The sequence below is a fragment of the Plecotus auritus genome, assembly GCF_963455305.1.
Source record: "Plecotus auritus genome assembly, chromosome: 5".
NCBI classification, from domain to species: Eukaryota; Metazoa; Chordata; class Mammalia; order Chiroptera; family Vespertilionidae; genus Plecotus; species Plecotus auritus.
In genome coordinates, this window is record NC_137776.1 from 173,897,337 (window position 1) to 173,922,839 (window position 25,503).

Here is a 25,503-nt window from a genome sequence, read left to right on the forward strand (position 1 = left end):
TTTGAGGACTTGAGATGAAAGGAAGATACCAAGAGCATATAGATCTCTGAGTGTGTGTGCTTCGTGTTTTAATTACTCTCTCCCCTTTAACCACACAACTTCTTTATCGATCAGAGATGAGCATTTCCACTTTATAGATTAGACCACTGAGGCTCTGAGAGTGTATGGAACTTGCCAAAACTTAAACAACTATGAAATGGAAGAGCTTGGATATAAATTTCTACATCTAAAACCAAGCCCCAGCCTATTCCTCCTGGAATCCTCCACCCTAATGTCCTGGGTCTCTAGAATCCCTTTCTTCCCCCCTCCCACTCTCACCCCACATGCCATTTAAAGAAAGAAATGACTTCTTGGCATAGGGCCTAGTTTATTGGGCCCCGGGAATACTGGGAGGAAGGAATCAATGGGCGTGTGGCAGCTTTAAGTTTTCCACACACAGTGGACTGATGGGGTTAGATCTATTTTCTTCATTGTAAAATGTGATTGATTTAATTCCAAATTTAACTTAAATTTGATTTTCTTCTCTCAACCTGGCATTTCCAAACAGGGAATCAATCAAACCCCAAATTATAGGCAGCATGTGGATCAACAATGCTGAGTTATTTCCTGTCGAATTTCCCCAACAATGCAATTTACGCCCTCCTCTTCTGCCATGAAAGGGGTTGGGGGGTGAGCGGGAGGGGGAATGAGAGGAAAATTAGATTAACTTTCTCCAGCTCCAGCCATCAATATTCTTGATTAAATTCTGTTCCTACAGCCCAGCTCGCTCCCCTGAAAGGGACAGGACGGGAACTGCAAGCTGGGGTGTATGCCAGGGGTAACAGTGACCCTGGCTGTCTGTGGATACTAATGTCATGATATGGAACTATCACTTATCAAACTCCTTTTTTGTTCCAATTACATGAATAATCTTATTTTGTTCTCATATCAGCTCTGAAAGAAGACCACTGTTCCCATTTTTCAGATGAAGACATTTTGTCGTCTTAGGGTTGGACCAGTTGGTAGGTGTCATGTGGAGATTGTGTGGTTAAGTAAGGCATGTTTGTGAAGATAGGCATGTCTGGCTGCAAAGGCCCACAAGGGCCCCATGGTGGCATCATGCCATTGCTGCCTAACCCTTATTCTGTTGTGAAGTAGGAAACAATATGATATGGGGCAGAGAATGGGAAGAAATGGTTCTAATTCTGTCTCTGCCACATGTGATCGGGTGACCTTAGAAAAGTCCTTTCACTGCTCTGCTCCCCTGTTTTTAAAACAGGACTGTAATAAAAGTTCGCTGTAAAGATTAAATGAGTGATTGTTCTGCACTAAAATGTAAGCATCAAGAATGTTGGCTGTTTTGTTCAATATCATTTCCCCTGTACCTAGAACAGTGCAGGGAAAGAGTTGACGGTCAATAAAAGTTGGTTGACTGGATGGATATATGGATGGATGGATGGATGGATGGATGGATGGATGGATGGATGGATGGATGGATGGATGGATGGATGAGTGGATGGACGGATGAAGGGATAGATGGATAGATGGATAAACGGATGGACGGATGGATGGATAGATGTAAATGCTAGGCATAGTGCCTGGATCACAGTAAGTACTGGACAAAGGGAGTCTCTCTTCCCTGTCCCTGTTCCTACAGTGCTGTGCAGAACCTAGAAGAGGAGGGGCGGGTACTTTGAGGTAGAGTTTCCACCTTGCTGCTGTCCACAGCACATACTCAGAACTAAGTGATGATGTTTCTTTAGGTTCCTGGGCCAGGAACTCTTAAAAAGTCCCACTGTAAAGTCTCTGCCAGGTCCAGTTGCCATGGAAACTCTCCAGTCCCCGTGGCTGCTCCCACTGGCCTGAGTGGAGACTTCACCTGCATGCTTTCTTCTCCTCAGACTTCAGAGCCAGCTACAGTGGCTCAGGCGTTCACCAAGCAAGTGGCTGCCCCAGGACGCAGTTTATTTTCATCTTGTCTCCCACTCCCTCCCTCTTGTGATAACACTCCCTTTGCTCGCCATTCTTTTTTTTCTTCCATTTCTGAAAAGAATCAGTCAGTTTCTAGGATGTTCTGGTAACCTGTTGGACAAAGAGGTAGATGAGTCCTGGTTTCTTTCATCAGTGAGGAAGTGAATACCATTATACGGCATGGAAACGGTCATTTACCAGCGCCTCCATGTGCCAGACACTGTGTGAGGCATTTGACATCTGCTGTCTCCTTTAGTTCTTACAAGGTTCCTGAAGGAGATATCATTTTATTCCTGATGTTTAGATGAGAAAACTGAGGGCAATTAAGCTGATGTGACTTCCCTCACCACCCCATTGACCCTTAAAGGTTTAAATGACATGGGAGATGCAATTAACCCAGCCTTGGTCCAGCAACTCCATGCCTACCCCTCAGCTCTTCCCGCTTCAGGAATCAGCCTGCGGAGGCCAGGTGGTTGGTTGATTAGTGAAACAGAATGTCTTGACCACACCCATATCTGTGGCTGTGTTGACCAGGTCCCAGAGATGCCTTCTCAGAGATGTTGTTGGCCATCCAGGGCATCCACCTTGCCCATGCCAGGAGCTTCTCACTACCTCTCACTCTCTGTCTGACCAGGCTTACCTCCTGAGCATTTGTTCATGGTGGACCCATCCCAACATCTTCCCCTCAGAACAAATCCCATAGAACATAAAGTAAAAACTGCATGCTGGTCATGCTGACTGTTATTTGGGGATTTTGTTAACTAGTTAGGCTCAGGGTAATATGTTGACATTTTAGGGAAAGACTTGTGCAAGCTATCAACCTCTAATCTATACTCTACAGGAGACAACATTGATGTTATCTTGCTATGCTATCTAGTTAGTATATGTTTATATTATGAGAGTTTGAAATAGTTTGTCGTAGCTCCCAGATGAAAGATAAAATGTGTTTCCACCCCGCTGGTGTGACTCAGTGGCTGAGCATCGACCTATGAACCAGGAGGTCACAGTTCAATTCCCGGTCAGGGCACATGGCTTGGTTGCGGGCTCGATCCCCAGCAGGGGATGTGCAGGAGGCAGCTGACCAATGTTGATGTTTCTTTCTCATTGATGTTTCTATCCCTTTCTCCCTCTCCCTTCCTCTCTTTTTAAAAAAAAAAGTCAATAAAAAATATATTTTAAAAAGTGTTTCCTTTTTTTGTGGTCATTTTAGGTTTAGGGATTCTTTATCTCACCAGAAACATCTCTTTTATTTCATCTGCTATTTCACTTGATAAATATAATGGCCACAAATATAAGAACAATCTGTACCATCACTTATGCATTGTCCTAGGACTGGCAGTAAAGATAAGGATCCTATTCTCAAATTAAGCAACTTTTAGGTTCCAGTCCGTGAACTTAGAATGAGAGACATCAAGAAGATGAAGACAGGATCCCTTCTCTCAATCAGCTCGCTATTCATTAAGAAAAACAGATTTCATACAAAAACTCCCAAAGTGAACTGTCAGGTGGGCCCTTGTTCCTTTAGGATCCATCAGCCTGGCATTGTTGCCTATTTTTGCCATTTTTTTATTGGTCAGCCCCTGTGTCTGGTTACTCATACTGTTACTGTTGTTCCTGGAAATTATTACGCATTTACTGAGATCCTACCATATGCCAAACACTGCACTAGGCATTGGATGAGAGTAGTGAGCAAAATACACAGTGCCTGCCCTCAAGGGGTTTACCATCCAGTTACTAGACTCTAGTGTTTGAGTAAGATATTTTGGGAAACACATCAAATGCAGTTGTCTGTTTAAACGGAGAGAAATTTGTATGTATCAGTAATCTCAGTGAGTGATGGGGTGCAAGGAAGCAGGTGGAATTTTATGCAAAAGAAAGCGTGTCTGTGCTAATAGTGGCAGGATGGAGAGTGCTGATTGCGGTGGCACCGTAGTACTGCAGCTCCGCCAGCACCTGGGCCAGGTTGGGGAGGGCAACAGGAGGTCTGAGTGTGAGGATCTGTCCTAAAAGGTTTCAGATGCCGGGCTGAGGAGCATGGGGTCCCTCCTATAAGATGCTGTGGAGCAGCTCAAGGGGTTCCAGCAGGGAATGTGATGGGGAAAATGTGCCTACACCTCCCTCCTCCCACAAGCAACACCCAATAGAAGAGGTGAGGGGAAAATGCTGAGGACATAGGATAAGTAAGACTGCATGGCTGTTTAGATGCTGTAAGGAAGGAAGATGGGAGACCAAAAGGTGACATCTAGGTTTCTGAGCTGTGTAAACGGTGGTATTTCAATAAGTTGGAGAGCCCAGGAGGAGGAGGAGTGGGGAGGGAAGGCTTTCAGGAAAAGATAATGTGTGCAGCTTTGAACGTGTTCTGTTTGTCATTCTCATGGTACATTCATAGAGAGATGTCCAGGAGGTTTGGGCATAAAGGTTTGCTCCAAAGAACAGCCCCGTGGGGAATAGAAATTTGGGAGACATTGCTCTAAAAAATGGTAAATCAAACCTGGGAAATAGATATGAATAGCAAAGCCTACAGAACGAGACACAGTGGGGGACTCGGGACGTAATCCATGGGTTTTCTTTGCTGGCCCAGTGGTCTCCTTGCCATGCAGATCCAATCTACTCATTCTGTTGCATCCGTGAAATTGTCTTTAATTTTCCCAGGCAAAACTCCCCTCCCGATCCAACACCCTGCCTATTAGCTCTAACACAACTGGCCTTGAATGCTAATTAGCTGTGGTTAAGCCTCCCTTTGCCCAGCCGATAAGTTCCCAAAGAAAAGGAACTATTCTTCTTCTGCTGAGTGTTTCTCACATAGTAGGTGATCAGTAAAGGCCTGTGAAATTGATAAGAACTGATCAGCTTCGGACAGTTTCTAAAAGTGAAATCCTTTTAGGTAACAGACATGGTAAGTACACACTGCCATGTAATCATGACAACAACTTCGTGAGCTGTTTTTTATTACCCTCCCCCTACAGATAAGAAAACCGGAGTTCAGAGATGAAGCAGGTTCCCCAGCCGACGTGAGCTAAAGTTCAAATCTGAACCCATGACTGTCAAACTCCAAAACCCACACTCATTCCGCTCAGCCTTATGAATTCAACATCACAGAGTCTTCTCACTGGCCCCCCAAAACAGTGGAGAGTTTAACATCATCTAATTATTATCAGGAATGACCAACTTAAATGGGAGTGGAGGAGTGGAGAACTGCCATGATTTTCAGGAAGCTTTATTATGATTTTTTGTCTTTACCAAAAGGAATAATAAGCCCATGTTCTGAGAGTTAAGCCCAAACGAGGGGCCACTGAGACGCCATTGCAAACACAGAATTTGGAAAATACGGTTGCTTTTATCCAGCTCCCCATTTGAAAAATAACAAGATATCCACCCTCATTTCCTCTCTATGCCCATTTCCTCACCTCAAAGACTTAGGTGTCTGTGTGTTTTGTGTCACTAGGTTTGCTGAAAAGCCCCGTGAACAGAACGGCACTGACGCTGATTGCCGTGAGCTCCTGCATCCTGGCCATGGTGTGCGGCACTCAGATGTCCTGTCCGCTCACCGTGAAGGTGACCCTGCACGTGCCCGAGCACTTCATTGCAGATGGTAAGAGCTGAGCATCGAAGATGCCTGGTGCCTACCGGGCACCTTGCACCCCTGGCTGGTCAAATATCCTCCACACACAGCCCCTACTTAGAATTATGTCACAGGGGAAAGGGGGCATTCAAAGGCTTTGGAAAAGGTCCTTATCCTTTAGAGTCCTGGGCTATTTGAATACAACTAAACACTGCATTTATGCCATAGGCAAGGATATGGTTCCTTAAATAGAGAATTTCAGCCCTGGCCAGGTTGCTCAGTGGTTAGAGCGTCAGCCCACAGCCTGAAGAGCCTCGGGTTCAATTCCTGGTCAAGGTCATTTACCTTGGTTGCAGGCTCAATTCCTGGCCCCAGTCAGGGCATGTGTGGCAGGCAGGCAATCAATGTGTCTCTCTCACATCCATGTGTTTTTCTCTTTCTCTAAAAAAATTAATGGAGAAAAATACCCCTGGGTGAGAATTTAAAAAAAAAAAATCCAATGTGAGTGCAGAAAGATTGAGCTATATCAGATAACCCATGGTTGGTTTTAATGCTTATGGGTCCTATTCCAAACTAAACATGTCACCTCTCCCTGCAAAATTTTATTTAGTAATTAAAAAATAAGACACAGAAGCCTGTACAAGTTTGGTTGGAATTGCCTGAAGAATACTCTTATCTCATTCCCTGTAAGTGTACTTTATAAGTATCTTATATCCTACCATTTACTCTTCACTCAGTTAATTTGAATTAATGAGATATCGTAGTCAGTGTAATCATATACAAAGCATGGTCCAAGGAACTGATTAAGGTGCTCGATGTCTATTGCTAAAGTGCCCTCCAGAAAGTTGTTTTACGTTACACACTCCAAACCCTGGTTCTCACTTGACATTGCCTTTTTCAAATATATTGAAGTTTCTCATGAATGCAGTAAAGAAGGCATCTCAACTATGCAGCTTAATGACGTTTTACACAGGAGTCCACCCAGATCAAACCAAGAAACATGTCCAGCACTCAGCTTTCTTATGCTCCTTCCCAATCAAGGCCCTTCCCTGAGGGGACCACCATATTAGTACCTTTTATGTTTTGTTTTTTTTTAAAAAATAGTTTCCCATTGGATATATATCTCCTGCCTTTGCGATTCTGACCCTTTATTTGTCAGACTTGCCTCAGTGTAACTCAATTTCATCTCCAATTTTAGGAAGTGACAGGGTTTAGAACATGACACCAATTCCTTTAGTATGTTTTGTTCATAGTGGAACTTTCACCTCCTTTCTCTGAAACACCCAGACTTCTAATAAATATATCCTATGATTGCTCCCACTTCACCATGGTGAATGATTTTCCTTTAAAATACAAAGAAATTCAGTATTTCTCATATTGTATATATTCAGTTTCTGGCCTAAAGACTTTGTTTGGGTTTATGCTTATTAAATTAGAGGCAAACTTTGACCTACTGATTTTTCCAATCTCATTGTTTAGCACTCTTGTGCTAAGGTCACTATTGATGGCATGTGACCTTACGTTTTACCCTCATTCTTCATTGTAGAATGCCTTGGAGACGTTTATATTTTCAACATTAATTTTCATGCATGTATAAATGAGAGTCTTAAGAGGCTAAGTAACGTGATCAAGACTGTGGTAAATAGTTTAGTAACCAAGAGCAGAGACTATAGAATAATACAAACAGGAATTCAAATACTCATTCTGTTGCCTACCACTTCTATACAGCGAATGGTTTACTGCTTTAAGAGGGACCATGGACGAGGTAGCTTTCGTCTTTCTCACCTGCCCCCATGAACCTTTAGGTAGCTGCAGAGCTGCCAGCCCAGTCTTAGTAGAGTGCTCAGCCAGCCTTGTGAGCTGTCCGTGGTGCTGAAATATTGGATGGGGCTGGGTAATGGGTCTGGTGTTCAGGAAGAAAATGAATTCTGCCATTCTGCCCTTGTGCTACAACGTCGTTATACTTGATACTTACTGCCCATTATAGGGAAAGGTCAGCACGATATAGTACTTGTCCAGAGCCCAGCTGGCAAGAACAATAAATACACAGCCCCATCCAAGCCCTTGGCAGATAGCACCCCTTCCTTTGTCTGAGCCTTCTCAAGGCCACTAGTGACTTTTTACCCTGCTAAGCACATACTGAAGAGGTGGCCTGGGTTTGCATCCAAACTTACTGAATGCAGCACTGTTTTTTCAGCTGGAGCCTATAAATCATCTGTATTTGGTTCATTCGGGGCCAGTGATCCCCAGAATACTGAATCATGTTCTCTAGGAGTGGAGCCCAAGTATTAATGTTTTCAATGAGAACTTTAGGTGTTCTCTTAACAGAAGTTTGAGAGCTGTATCAATATCTCTGTGTTACTTTCCTTCTATCTAATAGATGTAATAACTCCTTGAGACCCTTTGCAGCCCTGGTAAGGAGCTTTGGTTTCTTCCATCTTTGGTTTTTTCAATGTCATATTAATGGAGCTGCCTCATGGCACAACTCCAGTGGTTGCTTATAGCGCTGAATGTAATGTGAATGATCCACTATGAGTTTTACAATAAAGCGGCCCTGATCACAGGGTTTTGGGCTTCATCCAAATTGCCATGCAGGTAGCATTATTAATGAATGGTAGTTGGTTAATATTAAAAACTCCTGTTAGTTTGTGCTCCCTTGAGGCTCCCAATGTAAGTCAGGATATAGTCACCCAATATTCTGGCCAGTGGAAGAGACAGCTTTAAAAGGAGTACATTTTCTAGATTAAGTGGGTGAGATGATTCCACTCTAATGCAGACAGACAACATGACAAATAAAAGTTCCCTGTTCTGTTCTCTTCAGTTCTGGGAGTTGTGCTTTGAGAAGATGAATGATGTATTTGAAGTTATCCAAAGGAGAGGATTGTAGTCAAGGTGTTGGAAAAACTTTGTAGATATCTAGTGACCTCTTACGGAAAGGGTGGGATAAAATCATTCTGTAAGAGTTGAAGGAACCTAGACAAAAATAAACTTAATACTGTTGAGCATGTCTGTTATAAACACTGCGATTTTCAAAATACTTTGCATGAAGTGACTTATTCAGTTCTCATAGCAGAAGTGTGAGGCAGGGCTTAGCATCCTCATTTTGCACACATGTGGTTGTGCCAGATTAACACACGTAAGTGAAGCAAATGTCTAAAAGCCCAAGTGTTCCTGACCCCTGATCCAAGACCCTCCCATGCCCCACACTTCCACAAAAATTACCATGGAAATTATATTTGTCTTGAAAAGGGTTCAGGTTTGTTCTGGAAGTCCCTAGGAAGCAAAATTAGAACTCTGTGGGTGATGAGGGTGGTCAGAGATGGGAGAAGATTTAACTTTAGTCTGAAAATATCTTTACTTTCTCAGCTTCAGCCTCATTGTCTATACTGTAGGGATAATAGCAGTACTTACCTTATAGAGTTATTGTGATGAATAAATGAAATAATGCCCGTAAAGCTTTTAGCTCAGTACCTGAGACCTAGCAATGGCTCAATAAATCGTATAAATGTTAGTCGTTGTGATAATATTTTTTTAATATTGGAAGGGGGTCACTGCAAGGTAATGAGTTCCCCGTCATAGAGAATTTCTTGAGAATAGATGACCGCATTTCTAGGAAGCTATAGAAGAAAAGTGAAGGCATGCATTTGGCTTGGGCACATGGTATTTTGATTCAGAGCCATTTTATCTGGATATAAACTTTAAAAACACTTATTTTTTAGGGCTTGCAGGCTGTTTATTCTTTACTACCTCTTTCATGAGCATTACCATCCTTTGCCTAAACTCAGAAATGGAGTGAGACTCAGGAATGGGTGAAGATCAGGGATGTCTCTTGAATACTTTATTTGGGTAAACCACACACACACACACACACACACACACACACACACACAATTAAGGTCAAGTTAAATTGTTAGCATCATGTTTGGGGTTTTAGTAAGATGATATTCAAGTCTTCTTTGTTTCCTATGACTGAGGAATTGGGATCTAAAGGTTCCTTGCCAGCCTAAGAAATGTTAATCATTAGATGACCTTATTTATTTATATGCCACACGTGTAGCTGCTTTTGAACACAGAAGTGTATGTAATGAATCTTGGTCTACATTTATTTGCTTCCACCCCTAATTCATGCCTTTCAGCCAGGAGAGTGAGCTAATCTGCAGCTTTCTGTCTTTAATGCGGAATGAGGTTCCTAATTGACTTCAGGGCTAGTTTGCAGTGATTTTCAACTCTTAGAGGGGGAAATCCCACCACACCAGAGATGGTTGCTGAGCCACACACTGCCAAGCAACTTGTCTAAAAAGAGTATTTCCTCGGAAAATTTGCACTCTGGAATCATCTTGGGCTTCGTTTTATTATTTTTTTAATATTTCAATTACAGGTCACATTTAATGTTACATTAGTTTCAGGTGTAAAGCATCATGGTTAGATAATGATGTAATTTGCCAAGTATCCCCCTTATCATTCAAGTATGCACCTGGCACTGTACACACTTATTACAGTATTAGTGACTATATTCCCTAAGCTGTACCCCCCATTCCCAGGTTGATGGCAGATCTTTGGGCACCATGGACCCTGTTCAGGTTTACAGTGCTCTACAGCATGGCCTCTGCCTTTTTGGCCCATTACTCCTTCACACATACTTAATGCTGGATACACAAATAGGTTGCCTTACCTTGTATCTGCCTCTTGATATACATTTGCCTAAACATTGCTGTCCACCAGGAAAACCCTTCCTCATTTCCATATATTGGAACTTACCCATCTCTGTGTCCTCACTTAATTATCTCCTTCCTCCAGAAAATTTTCTTGAAAACCCAAAACTTCTTCAAAGAAAACCCCAGTCAGAAATAATTTCTTCTATGCAAGTTTGAAAGTTACATAGAACTGTATTTCTACCTTTCTAATGATCCCACCTTCTGCCTCCTGTCTCCTTATTGTTATGTCTGTGTCATTGAACAATTGCTGTAGCCCTAAGAACCGTCCCCCTGCATTAAATCTTGCTTCCTCAACACTGCAAACAGATCTTTTAAAATAAAAGAATCTCAACATGATGCATCTGCCCTGAGAACTGTGCAAGTACTTCTTATTGTACTTGTTATAGAAACCAAACTTCTTTGTTTTGTTGTTAATCTTCACCTAGGGATATTTTTCCCATTGGTTTTTAGAGAGAGTGTAAGAGAGGGGGAAACACACAGAAAGAGAATCATCAATGTGGGAGAGACATATTTGGGATGGAGCCTGCAATCAAGGTATGTGCCCTTGACCAGACTCGAACCCAGGACCCTTCAGTACATAGGCCAATGCTCTAGCCACTGAGCCAAGCTGGTTAGGATGAGACCGAACTTCTTAACATGACCTTTCAGTCCCTGCAAGATCAAGCTGCAGCATCTCAAGCCTCACCTTCTGCCACTCTCTTTACATCAGTTCTTAAATATCCCTGGCTGCATCCTACCCCAAGGCCTCTCTCACTGCCTGAAACATTTCTCCCCACCTCTCTCTCCTAGCCAGTTTCTCCCTGACAAACTTCATCTACCCTGCAGTGATTGGCCTTTTTTTTTCATAACCTAGCCCAGTAGTCGGCAGACTCATTAGTCAACAGAGCCAAATATCAACAGTACAACGATTGAAATTTCTTTTGAGAGCCGAAAACCAACTTCCGCGCATGAGCCACAAAGTTTCAATCGCACTGTACATGTGCATGGTATTTTGTGGAAGAGCCACACTCAAGGGGCCAAAGAGCCGCATGTAGCTCGCGAGCTGCAGTTTGCCGATCACTGACCTAGCCTCTGTTAGGTCCCCTACTAACCATTCTTCTCGAGCCTTGCTCTGTTCCTTGATAGCACTGATGTCAATCTGCAATTCTATACGTATTCAGTTGACGTTGGGGTCTCTCGCTTTAGTGTAAGCCCATTAAGGATAGAGGTTACATTTGTTTGCTTTGCACATTGCATTCAGCACCTTGGACAGTGTCCACATAGAGTTAGTGCCCTGAAGAAATGATTTCAGTGGCTGGACTTAAATTTCCTCAAGGGCAAGAGCCAGAGCTTATTCATGCCCTAACCTATCCTGACCCCTGACAGAGCCTCTGACTCAGTGGACATAGAATGCAGTATGTCTGTGAAACACATGAAGGGAGGGAGAGCTGGCAGGTGGACCAGATGTCCTGAGAAGATATGTCCTGGGGAATGACAGTGCAAGAAATCGGAGGCCACCTCCTCTTCTATGATTGACTTCACTCCCTAGGTTTTTGTTCCCATCCCCAAAGATAAGAACCTGCAATCACCCTCACAGTTCTCCCCCAACATGAAAACGAAACAAGCTTTATCCCAGAGCCCAGAAGAGGGGAAAATATAAATTGAGCTGAGATTCAGAACACCCAGGTGGGAGGTGGCCATGCAACACCAATAAACCATATTAATATACTGAAATCAGGAAGAATAGGTTGAACTCCAACCCAGATTTAATAACTATTTGAGAGACAGTGCAGGGAGAAGGCGAGGCTGGGCTTCAGTCAGAATGAAAACGAGATCTGTGATGGAGCTGGTAACGTAATTATATGCTGTGAAAACTGTTTCTCTCTCCTTCTTCTCCTACTTAATGGACGACTTGCTCAGCGATGGCCCTGAGCCAGTGCAGGAAGCTGTGGATGCCCCCGTAGAGTGGAATTGTTGGGGGTTTTGTTGTGTGTGGTTTTTTTCCTCAAACTTCTTCATTAGCAAAGTCTAAGTGCACAAAATCATGGATGGGAAAAATGCCATGTCCTTAAATACAAACTGATACCCAGGTTAAAGCGACAAGGGATTGAGGGGGAATAAATCCTGTAAGCCTATTCCAAGCAGCTGAGCGAGTTCACGCTTTTAAAGACATCCCAACCGCCATATACCCAGTGTCATTAAGGATTTTTAATGACACTCTGTGCTGAGATGTGAGCTTGGCTTCCAACCAGGATGAATTGTTGCTAATTTCCCTTCTTAACGAAAGGGATAACTGAGTTTGACGTCCAAAATTAGAGACTAATTTCTGTGTTTTGATAGCAAATGCAGTCCAAAAATATGTTTCTGGAACTGGGGGCAGAGGATGGCTGAGAGAGGTATGGAAATTTGATTTTTTTTCTCCTTAATAATTCCATTCTGCTGTTGTGAGGAGAAGGCTACTTTGATTTTAAGATTGGGAGCAGCAAATGGTGAGTGGGAGGTTTGATGAGTTGGAGTGCCCTGGCTACCATTTGGGCTCTATTGGTGAGTGCATACATTCAGACTTTCCACTGGCCACTATGGAGTTAGATGGTCCATTAATGTTGGCTTGGTGTTTGCACGGGGATATAGTGTTGAGTCAGTGGTGTGGTGCTGGGAATAAGAGAAGGTGGCATGGTACAGAGGTTAAGATGTGGGTTCTATACTCAGGTCTTCTGATTTCCAGTTTTGTGGCCTTGGGTATATTAATCCACCCCCCACCCCCCAAGCCTCAGTTTTGTCATCCAAAGCTATGATAATACTCCTTGCTTTCAGTGAGTGTTAGTAGGCTGATGAGTGTGGAAGACCTTTGCCCACTGTGAGTGTATGTAAGATTCTTGACAATGTTGTTCTTTGACCTTTCTGTTTGTTCAGAGCTTCCTTATTTATGAAGACAGTGAAAGGGTTAGAAAGGGGTCTTAGTGGGTGGGTCCAAGTGAATAGAAGGTACAACTTATGGGAGGCTTAGCTTGGTGAGAAGGAAAATATGATAGTTAAAAGTTTCTCAGTAAATAATATTAGTCCCTTGTCATATACGTATTGCACCTGTTTTTTTCCCTTCCTTCTTCTCTCCCTTCATGTGCTCAACAAATACGGTCAGACTCAGCATAACGGTCAATGATGGAGCACATTTGCCAGGGTGGCATACCATAGGACCTAGGTTTGTGGAAGTGAGTTATGATGTTTGCACAATGATGATTCGCCTAACGATGCATTTCTCAGAATGTATCCCTGTTGTTAAGTGGCATGTGAGTGTATTACACATAGCCTTATCTGTGGCATGCTCAGATCTTAGGGAGGCAGAGATGGATAAAACACAATCTCTGGCCTCCCCCAGTTGGTGGTAGTGAGACACACCAAGAAGATGAAATGCGAAATGCAGTGTGGGAGTGATAATGGGGGTTGCACTGGGACCTGTGGGAACATAGAGGAGGGGCAGCTGCTACCCTAGCCCAGGTTGCAGATGGGAGTGATGTAAGGAGAGGATGCCTTGAGGAGGCAATACCTGAGCTGGGCCCTGCCATTCAAGCCTCCCTATGACTGTGGTGTAACAGCACTAACAACTAGTCACATTTGCAGAACGTGGCTAAGTGACGGGCCCTGTGCTAATGTCTTGCAAAGCATTATCTCATTTAATTTTATTACCTTATGAGGTAGATCCAGGCATTATCCCCATTTTAAATGTAAAGGAAACTAGATCCTGAGGAATTTACGTGGCTACCTTAATGTCACAAAGGGGTTGAAAAGACTCGTTTCAAATTAGCAGCTACAGAATGTGGAAGACAGAGAATTCAGTGACTACGATTGTGTTCTTACTCTGCCGTGAATTCACCATGACCTTCGGCTCCTCTGTATTTCTCCAGACATTGGTTACTTCATTGTAAAATATGGGAAGAAAATAAACAAGATGGTACTTAAAATTCCCCCTGCCCTGACATTCTAAAAGTAGAATGAGACACATTGGGGTGCAGAGTTACCCTTTACTCATCTCATTACGCACATGACCTTCGCAGTGTGTATGCAGCCTCCCATTAGCATCTCTTGTTTGGGCCCCTCTGTATCCAGGCAGCCCCCCTGAGCAAGGATCTTGGAAGTAGAGGCAGCTAAGCAAACTTTTACAGCCCACGAGTTGCCATTTGAAGAAAGCTTAGAAGGATCACAGAGGATCACCGCCAAGCTCGTGCAGGGACTGGGAGCTCCCAAGGCTGCCAGATGCAAAAGGAAGTGGTGGGTAGCCAGGCCGTGGTGGGAAGGCTGCCTCTCCAGCTTCAGCTCCCAGCTCAGCTGCCGAGGGACCTTGAACATCTTGGGTGTCAGCAACAGTGTGGGAGGGGAACTCTGCATCACATTCAGAGGGGAAATGATGAGACGAGAGGAATCATTGGGAGCCCGCACATCCCTTCTGCCCTGCACCCTCTCTTTCAACATCCTTCCCACTTCCCTGACCACTCCCCATCCTGGCTCTGGTGCCCAGCAGAATCTTGCTGTTTGGCCTTCCTCCCTGACTGCTCCCTGGATAACCTAAGCGAAATAGATCTGCAGCTGCACAGTCCTGGGCCTTTTGGCAGCTGTTGGCAACTTTCTGAGACTCTGCTAAAGACCTGGTATCTTACCCTCAGCCCGAATCACTCCTGAAGCCTGGACACCCCTGAACCCCTCCTCTGCTTTAACCCCAATTCCCATTTGGGCTTTCTTGGTAAATCCCTTCATTAAGTCTTTTCTGCTGACTTGCTGAGTGTCCGGACTCGTATTCTAGGACAAACTCACACACAGTCAGCCCTAAAACAGTGTGAGATTTAGAATTGGGAAATCGATTCTCTCTCATCATTGATGTTTCTATCTCTCTCTCCATCTCCCTTCCTCTCTGAAATCAACAGAATCTGGAAACCTCAGGTTCAGATCTGCATTCCTCCACCTCTAACTATGCAGCTGAGATGAGTCACTTCACTCCTCTGAACCATCAATTTCACCATCTATAAAAGTATAGCTCTTAGCCCCTGAGTCACAGGGTGGCAGTGAGGATGAACTAGAGAGTGACATGAAAATACACCATAACAGGCACCCAGAAAGTGCTAATTGTGCCCTCAAGGGGATCATACATGTTATTTAAAATGACAGGGTAGCTATCAAGCAGGACTACCACAGAAGACAGAGCATAATCTGGACCAGGTGGGGCGCACAGACAAGACAGAAGGCTGCCAGGGAGGCCTGGAGTGTTCACCACTGCACACATCTGGGCAAAGCTCTAGGGCAGTGGTCGGCAAACCGCGGCTCGTGAGCCACATGCGGCTTGTGAGCCGCGGTTGCCGCTCTGTTGATTAATGAGTTTGCCGACCACTGCTCTAGGGCAAGGGGATATATCCCCTTGGAAGAAACTGGATGGGCAGGGATTGGGCGCGAGAGTGTTTGCTCTGTTGGAGATAAGAGTGAGGACAAGGGGCATCTTCCTGTCGCAGGAAGTAGCACGAGAAAAGGGGGATAGGAGCAGCACCTGGAATATCAGGGACTCCATGTGGCCGGGGCAGGACAAAAGCGGGAGTGGACAGGAAGAACAGGCGTCTCCCGTGTTGGGCTTTTATTGTGGAGGTGGTCGGGGCTCATGAAACCACTGGAAGATTTTAAACAAGAGAGTTTAGGGCAGCGATCGCCGACCTTTCAGACCTCATGGACCACCAGTGGTCCATGGACCACCGATTGGTGACCACTGGTTTAGGGGACACAGTTGCTTGTGCAAAAAGCAACGCAAGATGTCAATTAAAAGATCAGGCTATGAATGCACAGTTGTTTGATGTCACTTAACCATTCTGGCTTGTTTCTTAATCTGTACAGCGGGCGTACTGGTCCCTCCCTCTTAGGAACAATGAATGAGATATTTGTCAAATATTTAGTAGAATGTTTGGCAAACTGGAAGCACTCAGTGATGTTAGTTTTTATTGGTGTGGTTGTCATTATCGCCCTCATCATCTAAGTTAGGCTTTCCTGTTAAATGGTCCCAGACTTTTCCTTTTGGCACTCAGCTCATTTAAAATGACTTATTCCACCCAGCTGGTATGGCTCAGTGGTTGAGCATCAACCTATGAACCAGGAGGTCATGGTTTGATTGTCAGTCAGGGCACATGCCTGTGTTGCAGGCTCGATGCCCAGTAGGGGGCATGCAGGAGGCAGCTGATCAATGATTGTCTCTCATCATTGATGTTTCTATCTCTCTCCCTCTCCCTTCCTCTCTGAAATCAATAAAGATATGTTAAAGAAAATAATAATAAAATAAAACGACTTATTCCATGTCTAAGAGTCTCAGCTGTAGAACCACACTCTTTGGGTTCAATGCCTACCTTGAACATTTCCTAGCTGTGTAGCACTGAGCTGGTTATTTCACCTTTAAGCCTCAGTCTGCTCCTCTGTGAAATGGCATAACAATAAACCACCTCAAAGGGCAACTGAACGATTGACTAGGACGCACTTGGCCAGCGCTTGGCACTAATCAATGCTCAGTAAACAATAGCGCCTGCTAATGCTCCTAAAAGCTGAAGGGCAGAGGGTGTACCTGTCTTGCTCCTGTGAAATATCCGGTACACATTCACCATTTTACAAGGATTTGTGGACTGAACCAGCACAGTGTAGAAGGTGAGTTTAAGGGGACAAGGCAGGGAGTCTATGCGGGGCGGGGCTGGGGGTGGGGGCGATGTTACATTTAGTCTATATGTTAATGTCTGAACAAGGGCATTGGAAGTGGGAATGAGCTTAAGGGCATGCCTGTAGCGCTAGAACCAAGGCAATTTAGCAACTAATTGTAAGGAGGGGCAGAGAAGGGGAAGGGGTCAGAGACAACTGCTACCTGAGAGTTTGGTGACTCTAAACATACAAATAAAAACACTTTTACCCAGCAGTGAAGTGTGGGGTGATGAGCATGAACGCCCACACCAGAATACATGGGTGTAAACCCTAACTCCACCTTCCCCGTGATGCAGCTCCGTCTTCTGCAACACAGGGATGCTGACACACTCCAAACCAGACTGACTGTGAAGACTCTGTTGTTGTTCAATTCAGGAGCCTTGGCTGTGTTTGTAGAAAAAAAAGAAGAAAAGAAAAATGCAAGCAACTTTGAGGAACATGCAGGGTTAGGACCTTTACAAATCCTGCCTGGATGAAAACTGTTAGTACCGGCTGCCTCTGTGTTCTGAAGGCTGCTCTCCTGAGGGCTGGAGTCATTCGAATAATATTTCAGGTGATGTCTCGCTGCAGTATTAGGGCCAGGATGGGGGATGGAGAAAGTGGTCGGTCCCCAGCCCCCATACTGGTGCTGATTGACCTGTGAGCAGGAAGACTCCATTTGCTGCATAAACTCAAATGCAGCATTAACATTTTGGGCAGGGGACCTGCCATAGAAGCAGAGTCCTGAATAGAGGCCTGGAGTTGGTATCGCATCCGAAATATAGGATCAATTAAAAATGGCAGATGAGGCCCAGCTGGTGTGGCTCAGAGGTTGAGCATTGACCTAGGAACTGGGATGTCACGGTACGCTTCCGGGTCAGGGCACATGCCCGGGTTGCAGGCTCGATCCCCAGTGGGGGTGTGCAGGAGTCAGCTGATCAGTGATTCTCTCTTATCATTGATGTTTCCATCTCTCTCTCCCTCTCCCTTCCTCTCTGAAATCAATAAAAGTATCTATATTTTTTTAAATGGTGGAGGAGGAAGAGTGTGGGTACCGGCACAGTGTAGGCATATTGCATAGTAGGCAGCTTGGCAAAATTTTCTAAACTGTAGAACATGAGAGCCAGAATATATTTTAGCCTTATCTTTGACCATCTCCCATCACTTTGCGCTCTGGCCAAATGATATAGTCATCCTGGCACACAGTCCCCAATTCTCAGCCGACACTTGCTGACTCGTTATTTGAGGTCCATAATTTGAGAGGGACTAGAATTTTTCTTAGTAGCCTGATTATTTGAAATTTCAAAGGTAAGATAGAGTTTCAGACAGTGAGTGACAATTGTTTTTTTTTTTAAGGAATTCATCCCCACCTTCCACTCATTTAAGTCTGGTTTTTCAAAATCCCTGTCCTTCTCTGTTGCCATGGACGATGCCACTTGGGGGAATCTCAGGGCACTTTCCCATCATGGAAATGAGAGAGTCAGAGAAGCAACCCACCAGCAGACCACGCTCCTGTTGGCCCTGGGATACTGTTGGCGAGTATTTCTCAGAAGAGATCTTTAATTGTTTCATCTAAAGAGAATGCGACTTTGTTCTTCGCTCTCTTCATAGAGGCTCTTGAATTGGATCCAGCTATTAGCAGTTCTTCCTAATTTCCTCTGAGTCTTGCTGGCTGAAGCACCGGGCTTGGAACAACTTTTAATTTTGTTTTTAATTAAACCTCACTTGTTTCAAATCACTCACTTTTAATGTCATTTCTTTGCAGCCACGAGAAGCAACAGGCGCTGTGTGTGCCTGTTCCTATATGTACACATCTGACGTGTATGTGTCCATGGCGTGGCTAACGACTGGCGCTTGGCTGAGGGCCAGAGCAGGAGCAGGCAATTAGAAAACAGGAACGAGTCACAGAAGGAGCTTTTGTTTACACTGTTCTATCCCAAGCTAATACGTTGTTTAAGCAGGAATCTCAGTTATTGTGTTTGTTGTTTTTGCCAAATCGTATTTGAACGAGACAGCATGCCCTGGTATTTCACAATAGTATTCTCACATATGTGTAGGTAGAAATAGTCTAAGAATAACTAACACTTATTAAGCATTTATTATGTGCCAGGTACTGTTTTAAATACTTTATATATATTACCTCATTTACATTGAACGTGAGTAATTTGAAACAACAGAAATTTAATTTACATACATTGCCTCCTACATTGCTGAAATTATTACCCACAGTTTTATAGCTGAGAAACCAAGGCCCATTTCCCTGGATCGTTATCACTCAGTTAGTTTGTGGCAGGGTTAGAACATAAATACCGGCTGCCTGGCTCCGTATTTCTGCTCTTAAACACTGTACTAGACTCTTTCTCTAAAAAAAGACAAAAGGGCCTCATCATCTAAATGAATTTAATAACAACAAACATACAGAACATTGACAGGTTCTTTGCAAAAGCAAAATCCTGTTCATTTATGTCTTGGTTTTCATGTGGCCTCTGCTACTGCCCATTCCCATTGTGTAAATGGTGAAACTGCACCATGGACTTCGGTTCGGATCCACAAAATCATGGTGTGGGTTTTAGCCTCTGTGCTCTTTCAGATACTTAGCACCCCAAAAAGGTCAATCAAGTTGGAAAGCAAACATATAAATATATGCTAAGTGGTCTGTGTATCCCCCAGTTCAGTTAACATTATGTTGTATACTGGTAGTTTGAACTGAAAACAGAATCCAACTTATTTTCTATCTCAGAAACATCACATATACCATTTTATTTTCAAGGAACATTATTTCATTGATACTACCACCTTTCCTTCTTCAAGCCAACACACACACACACACACACACACACACACACACACACACACACACTCTTCCTGGTTTGCTATTGGTGTGTTTGAAACCTGAGATAAGATCCTGTATATTCCTGGGTCATGTGCTTTCCTCATCAGCCATCTCCATGTGCCTTGGTGCACAGGAGTGAGGGGTAGGCATTATTGTCCCCACTTTATTGAAGGGGAGCCCCAAAGCCCACAAAGTCAAGTAATGGGCATAAAGTCCATTAGCTCGTAAGTGGCAGGATTGGAGTTCCAGAGCCTGGTGTCTGCAAGCTACGCCCCACTAACCCCTCTGATAACAGAATGAAAAAAATTAATCCTTCACATCTCATATAGCAGAAACGTAGATCTCAGCCCTTCTGTGTCCTGTTTATGCTTCAAGACCTTCATTTGGGCCTCAATAAAAATCTTACCTTTCTCCCCTTACCTTTCCCAGAATCCATGGTAGGGTTTGGCTGGTGAAGGGCTGATTGCCACGAACACTACACTTTGGCTGAGCTGCGAATCTCTTTTGTTACGTTGCTCCAGGTACCAATATTATAACATTTAGGCAGCTGTTCTCATCTGCGCCAGGCATTGAAATCTATTCCATCAATCTAACTTGAAACCTCAGATTTTTGGAAGCTTTGCCGCACATAGTCCTTGGTAGCATCATAAAACAATTAGATTTAGGCTTAGCATTAATTTGAATTATTGTCCAGTTTCCAGAAAATATCTTCTGGAAATGTCAGGAGGATGTATTACATGTCTTTGGAGACATTAAGTATTGAATTACAATATTATGTCACCTTCTCCCTGCCATTTCTCTCTCTGTGTGTCACACGCTCTTACCATGGTCTGATTTATGTTTCAGCCACCATGAGAAGCTGAGTACTTAGAGAAGTAACCAGAGATGAATATAGACACACGCCAAACACACACACACACACACACACACACACACACACACACACACACTCACACACACACACACAAGACTCAGAGGCAGTCAGACTGAGTTCTTACTTGGAATCATCAACTTCCCAGCTGAGCAATTTGAGACATGCACTTTTAGCCTTCCTGAACTTCCTTTTCTATAAAATAGGGATAAAAGTAACACCTGCCCTCCAGAGTTATTTCTAGGGTCAATTAGATTAATAGCAGCAATAAAAAGAAAAACACCCATTTGGTCAGTACATCCAATAAGCCAGGTGCTCACACAGTCACCTTTAATATTCAATGCACTTGGCCAATGTCACCCCCAATAAATGTAATTAAAAAAAATCTTCAATGCAAATGCAGCAAGTTAAGTAGTATTCATTCTCTTTTAAATGGGGAAGCAGAGGAAAGAAATAGTAAGCATTTCTCAAGGTCATTCAGATATAAGTGGGAAGGGCGCTTTTTGAATCCAGGTTTGCCCGTGCCAAGGTCTGTTTTCCCCCACCTAATTTATTTCTGGACAAAAGAGAATAGGAGGCTAGAGATATAGAGAGAAAGGAACACACACACACACGCACGTGTATGTACACACACATACACTGACAATGAGAGACACAGAAGCAGGCAGGTGCCTGGGCCTAATTTGGTCCATTGATAAGGAACCCACAGTGTATTCATGAAACAGATCTGGGAGGCATTGCTAACGGTTTATTCTTAGGGATCACCGTTGTGAGCCAGCTTTGCCTGATGTTTGCGCAGATATTTTAGGAAAGGTAAAAATCAGTGTATGTTTTATAGAAGAGGGTGGACCCAGAGAAGCGGGAACAGTGCAGGGGACGCAGCTTAGTTGATGAATCTGGAAAGTCACACGGTGCGTTCATTCATATGTTAGCCCCGTCAGCCAGTCCTGTCTTAGCCACACGTTGTGTTTGCTCATTACACACTCATGCGCCAGGCATTCTCCTAGGGCCTCTACAGTGCTGCCTCACGCCCACAGCACATCTTAAAGTAGTATCCCTCACCCCTGCCCTGCGCAACTCACCCGGGACCTTGTAAAGTTAACAGGAGATGCTACTGGGATAAGCTGTGAGTCAGCATAGGAGAACCGAGCATACTGGGTTAGGCTGGGGGATGGTAGTTTTTGGGTTTGTGTTTCTTTAAATGGGCCTATTGTCTTACTGTGTCCCAGGTAGGATCACCATGTTGCACAACTCCAGAAGGCCCTAGTCACTTTGGATACAATTATTCATAGAACTATCTGAGCTTATGTGTACATATATGTATGCATCTATACATAGATGCACACAGTTATCCAAATGTATATACATATATGGAATACACAATAACATAGAGGATGTATATGGCTATATGTACAATGATACGTAGAATGCTATGTAAATTTCGTCCCCTGGAATAGTGTCCTTTGGAACACAGCAGCCTTAGCCAGGCACGGCCCTGTCTGTAGGCAATCCCATGCATTTTATTTAACAGTTATAGTATCTCTGAAGTATTCCCATTGTGCAGATAAGGCAATGGAGGAGGAGACTTGCCAAGGTCAAGTGATTCGTTTCAGGGTCACAGGGACCCTCGGTGATTAGACTGGGATCTAATCCAGGCTTATGTAATGCCAGAATCCGGCTTGTTACCTCCCATCTAAGCCCATATCTCACTTGGCAGCAGACAGAGAGGGAAGTTTTTCACTCTTAGCCAGTCAGAGCTAAAGGACCTCTGAGGTTTGGGGGCAGCTGTCCACTGTGTTTATTCAAGAATTACTGATCTTTGCCCTGGCCAGTTTGGCTCAGTGGATAGAGCGTCGGCGTGTGGACTGAAGGGTTGCGGGTTAGATTTCGGTCAAGGGCACATCATCAGTTGCAGGCTGTATCCCTGGCCCCAGTCTGGGCATGTGTGGGAGGCAACCAGTTGATGTGTCTCTCTCACATCAATGATTCTCCCTCTCTCTGTCTTTCCCCCTCCCTTCCACTCTCTCTAAAAAAAAAATTAATGGAAAATATCCTCTGGTGAGGATTAACAAGAAAAAGAATTACTGCTCTTTGATCAAAAGAAAATCCAACAGTGAAATTGGACCTGATGCATAAGTTCCCAATGAAGTAATGAAGAAAGTTAAAAAAAAAATCTGAAGTGGAAAGTACATGGATGCTTTCCTTTAACCACACTTAAACTAGAATGAGAAACATTTCAGGACTTTGTTCTTCCGCTCCACCGCACCCCCCACCCCCCCGCTGCCTACCTTGCTACCACATTGTTATATTCCTGAGGAGAAAAATAATTTTTTGAAATTTTAATACTTCAAACCTCTTTTGTCCAGACTCAAACACCCCTCACCGAACTTTGAAGCAGGATCAGGGATACGTAAAGGCGTGGGGAGTTCTGCGGCAGTCGGTGGTAGTCAGTCTTTGATCATGGTTTGAGGTGGGGTGACAGAAAATGGTAGAAACATAACAATTGCCTACATCGCCTGCAGTAGATGTGGGTCTGGCTCTCTAGGGAAACCTTTTGGGGAGAAGAAATGAGGCTTCCGTACAGCTTCATTTGCAAGTCACTATTTTTCTAACATAGAACATTTAAAAAACTGGTGGCCTGTCCCTCTCTCCAGTCTTCTGTTGTAGGAATCCTTAGTGAAGAGTTCCTCTGTGTTCCATGCCCTGGGCCTCTCAAGGGTGTTACGATGTCACACTCCCAGTGAGGGAGCTCTAGCTTCCTGACAGCTCACATTTCTTTTAGGATCTATTCTTCTTTAAAAATATATATATATATATATATATATATATATATATATATATATATATATATTTATTGATTTCAGAGAGGGAGAGAGAGATAGAAACATCAATGATGAGAGACAATCATTGATCGGCTGCCTCCTGCACGCCCCTTCTCCCCGTGACCTCCTGGTTCATAGCTAGAGGCTCAACCACTGAGCAACACCAGCCAGGCTTGGGATCTGTTCTTGTTTGTCAGCCTGAAATCCTGGGACGAGCCCTGGGCTGGAAGTCACTGGGCTTGAGTTCTGGTCCAGCCCTGGTGCCTTGGGAAAGTCAGTTCACCTCTCTGACCTTCATCTCCCTCACAGCATTAAGAGGTCGGGGGTCAGAAAGTCTAGGTTCTAGTTTAGTTATCTCACTAATCCCAGGGGGATCTTGGACACATCCCTCTCCTTCCTTAACCCTCTGATTATCTCTCAATAGAGCATTCATTCTCAGTGTGGACAGCAATACTTAAAAGATATGAAAATTGACTTAGGGTGGGGGGTACAAGCACTATTTTTATGTACAGCAAAACGTACATGAAAGTATATACATTACATTTTATGGGTGGCAGGTAATTGAAGAAAGAAAAAGTCTAAAAAGACTCCTTAGTTGAAAAGAAAAAAAGGTTGAGAAACTCTGGGTGAGAGAAACTCAAAGTTTTCTAACACTCTTAAAAATTAAAATTCTGATCTATGCTTCAGAGCTTTAAAAAAAAACCTGTTTCCATGTAATGAATGAAAAGGAAGAGGTTGACCCTCTTTAAAATGGCCCTTGGAATGGCTCCGTGTTTTCTTAGTCTTCTTCTCTTTGTCATTGGCACCTCAGTCACACACTTTACCAGGACTGCATGTTCATCATGAACTTGTTGCCACGCCCTCTCACATCCAGAGATGCTGGACAGATTTGGAATCAGGTCAGTCGGCAGACTGGTCGCCTGTGGAATGGATGGAAATAGCTTAGCTCAGATTAGCATTTTTATCCTGGGCTCCACGGAGCCCCAAGGGATCCATGGGTACAACTGTATTCCAGTTATTGGTTCAGATACTAGCCATAATGTTTTCTACATTTGGAAACTTTATTCTGAGAAGTGATCCCTGGGGATCCTTGACACAAACAAAGGTTAATAAATGGAGGCAATGGCAGGGGTAAGAGATAGCTGTCCAATAAGACAGGTGGCATATTGATTTGCTAGGGCTGTCATAAAAAAGTACCGCCCACTGGGAGGCTTACCCAACAGAAATCTGTCTCCTCGCAGTTCTGAAGGCTGGACATTCAAAATCAAGATGTTGGCAGGTCTGGTTCCTTCTGAGGACCTCTCTCCTGGGCTTGCAGAGGGTTGGCGTCTCCCTGTGTCTGCACATGGTCTTTCCTCTATGTACATGGTCTTTCCTCTATGTGTCTGCATCCTAATTTCCTTTTATTATAAGGACATCTGTCATATTAGAGTAGAAACACCATGATGATTCACGTAACCTCGTTTACCTCGTGAAAGACCCTATTTCCAAATGCAGCACATTCTGAGGTCCTAGGGGTAAGGACTTCAACACATGAATTTTGGGGTGGACACAAGTCAGTTTTTAACAGGCAGAAATAGTACAGAGGTATAGGTTGATGTTGATCCAGGGAAAAGGCAAAGAAAATGGCAGAAGGGAAGAGAGCTGGAAGTAGATCAGGAGCTGAAGGCACAGAGGTAAGTGTCTGAGGACTCAGACACTCCACCCCATGATGCTAGAGCAGGGGTGGGGAACGTCTGGCCCTCGGGCCACATAAGGTCTACAAAATCATTTGGTCTGGCCCTGCCAAGGCATTATGAGTGAGTTAATTAAATGTTTGACCAAATATAGCAGGCTAATTTTTAAGCTGATAATTTTGTGTGTGTGTGTTGGGGAGGGGGGGAATAAATGATGTTATTAACATCAGAATGGCCCTTGGCAGTAAAAAGGTTCCCCACCCCTGCCCTAGAGACTGAGCGTTCCCAGTCATCCAGGTAGGCTCTGCCCACTCACAAACCCTCACACTCTAGCTTCTCCCCCATGTTTGCAGAGGTCAGGTGCTCACTCCTTCAGTAGCTCCCGCTTGATAGCAGGTGGCGGGA

At 44.0% G+C, this 25,503-nt stretch overlaps 1 protein-coding gene across 3 annotated transcripts in view; it reads left to right on the forward strand.

Moving 5' to 3' along the window:
- ASTN2 (astrotactin 2) overlaps nt 1-25,503 on the forward strand; it is a 765,958-nt gene that overhangs the window by 298,074 nt on the left and 442,381 nt on the right. For all 3 annotated transcript variants that reach the window (XM_080667806.1, XM_080667807.1, XM_080667808.1), the window contains one exon: nt 5,396-5,542. In XM_080667806.1, the coding sequence (XP_080523932.1) occupies nt 5,396-5,542 (147 nt within the window). The remainder of the gene's footprint in view (nt 1-5,395; nt 5,543-25,503) is intronic.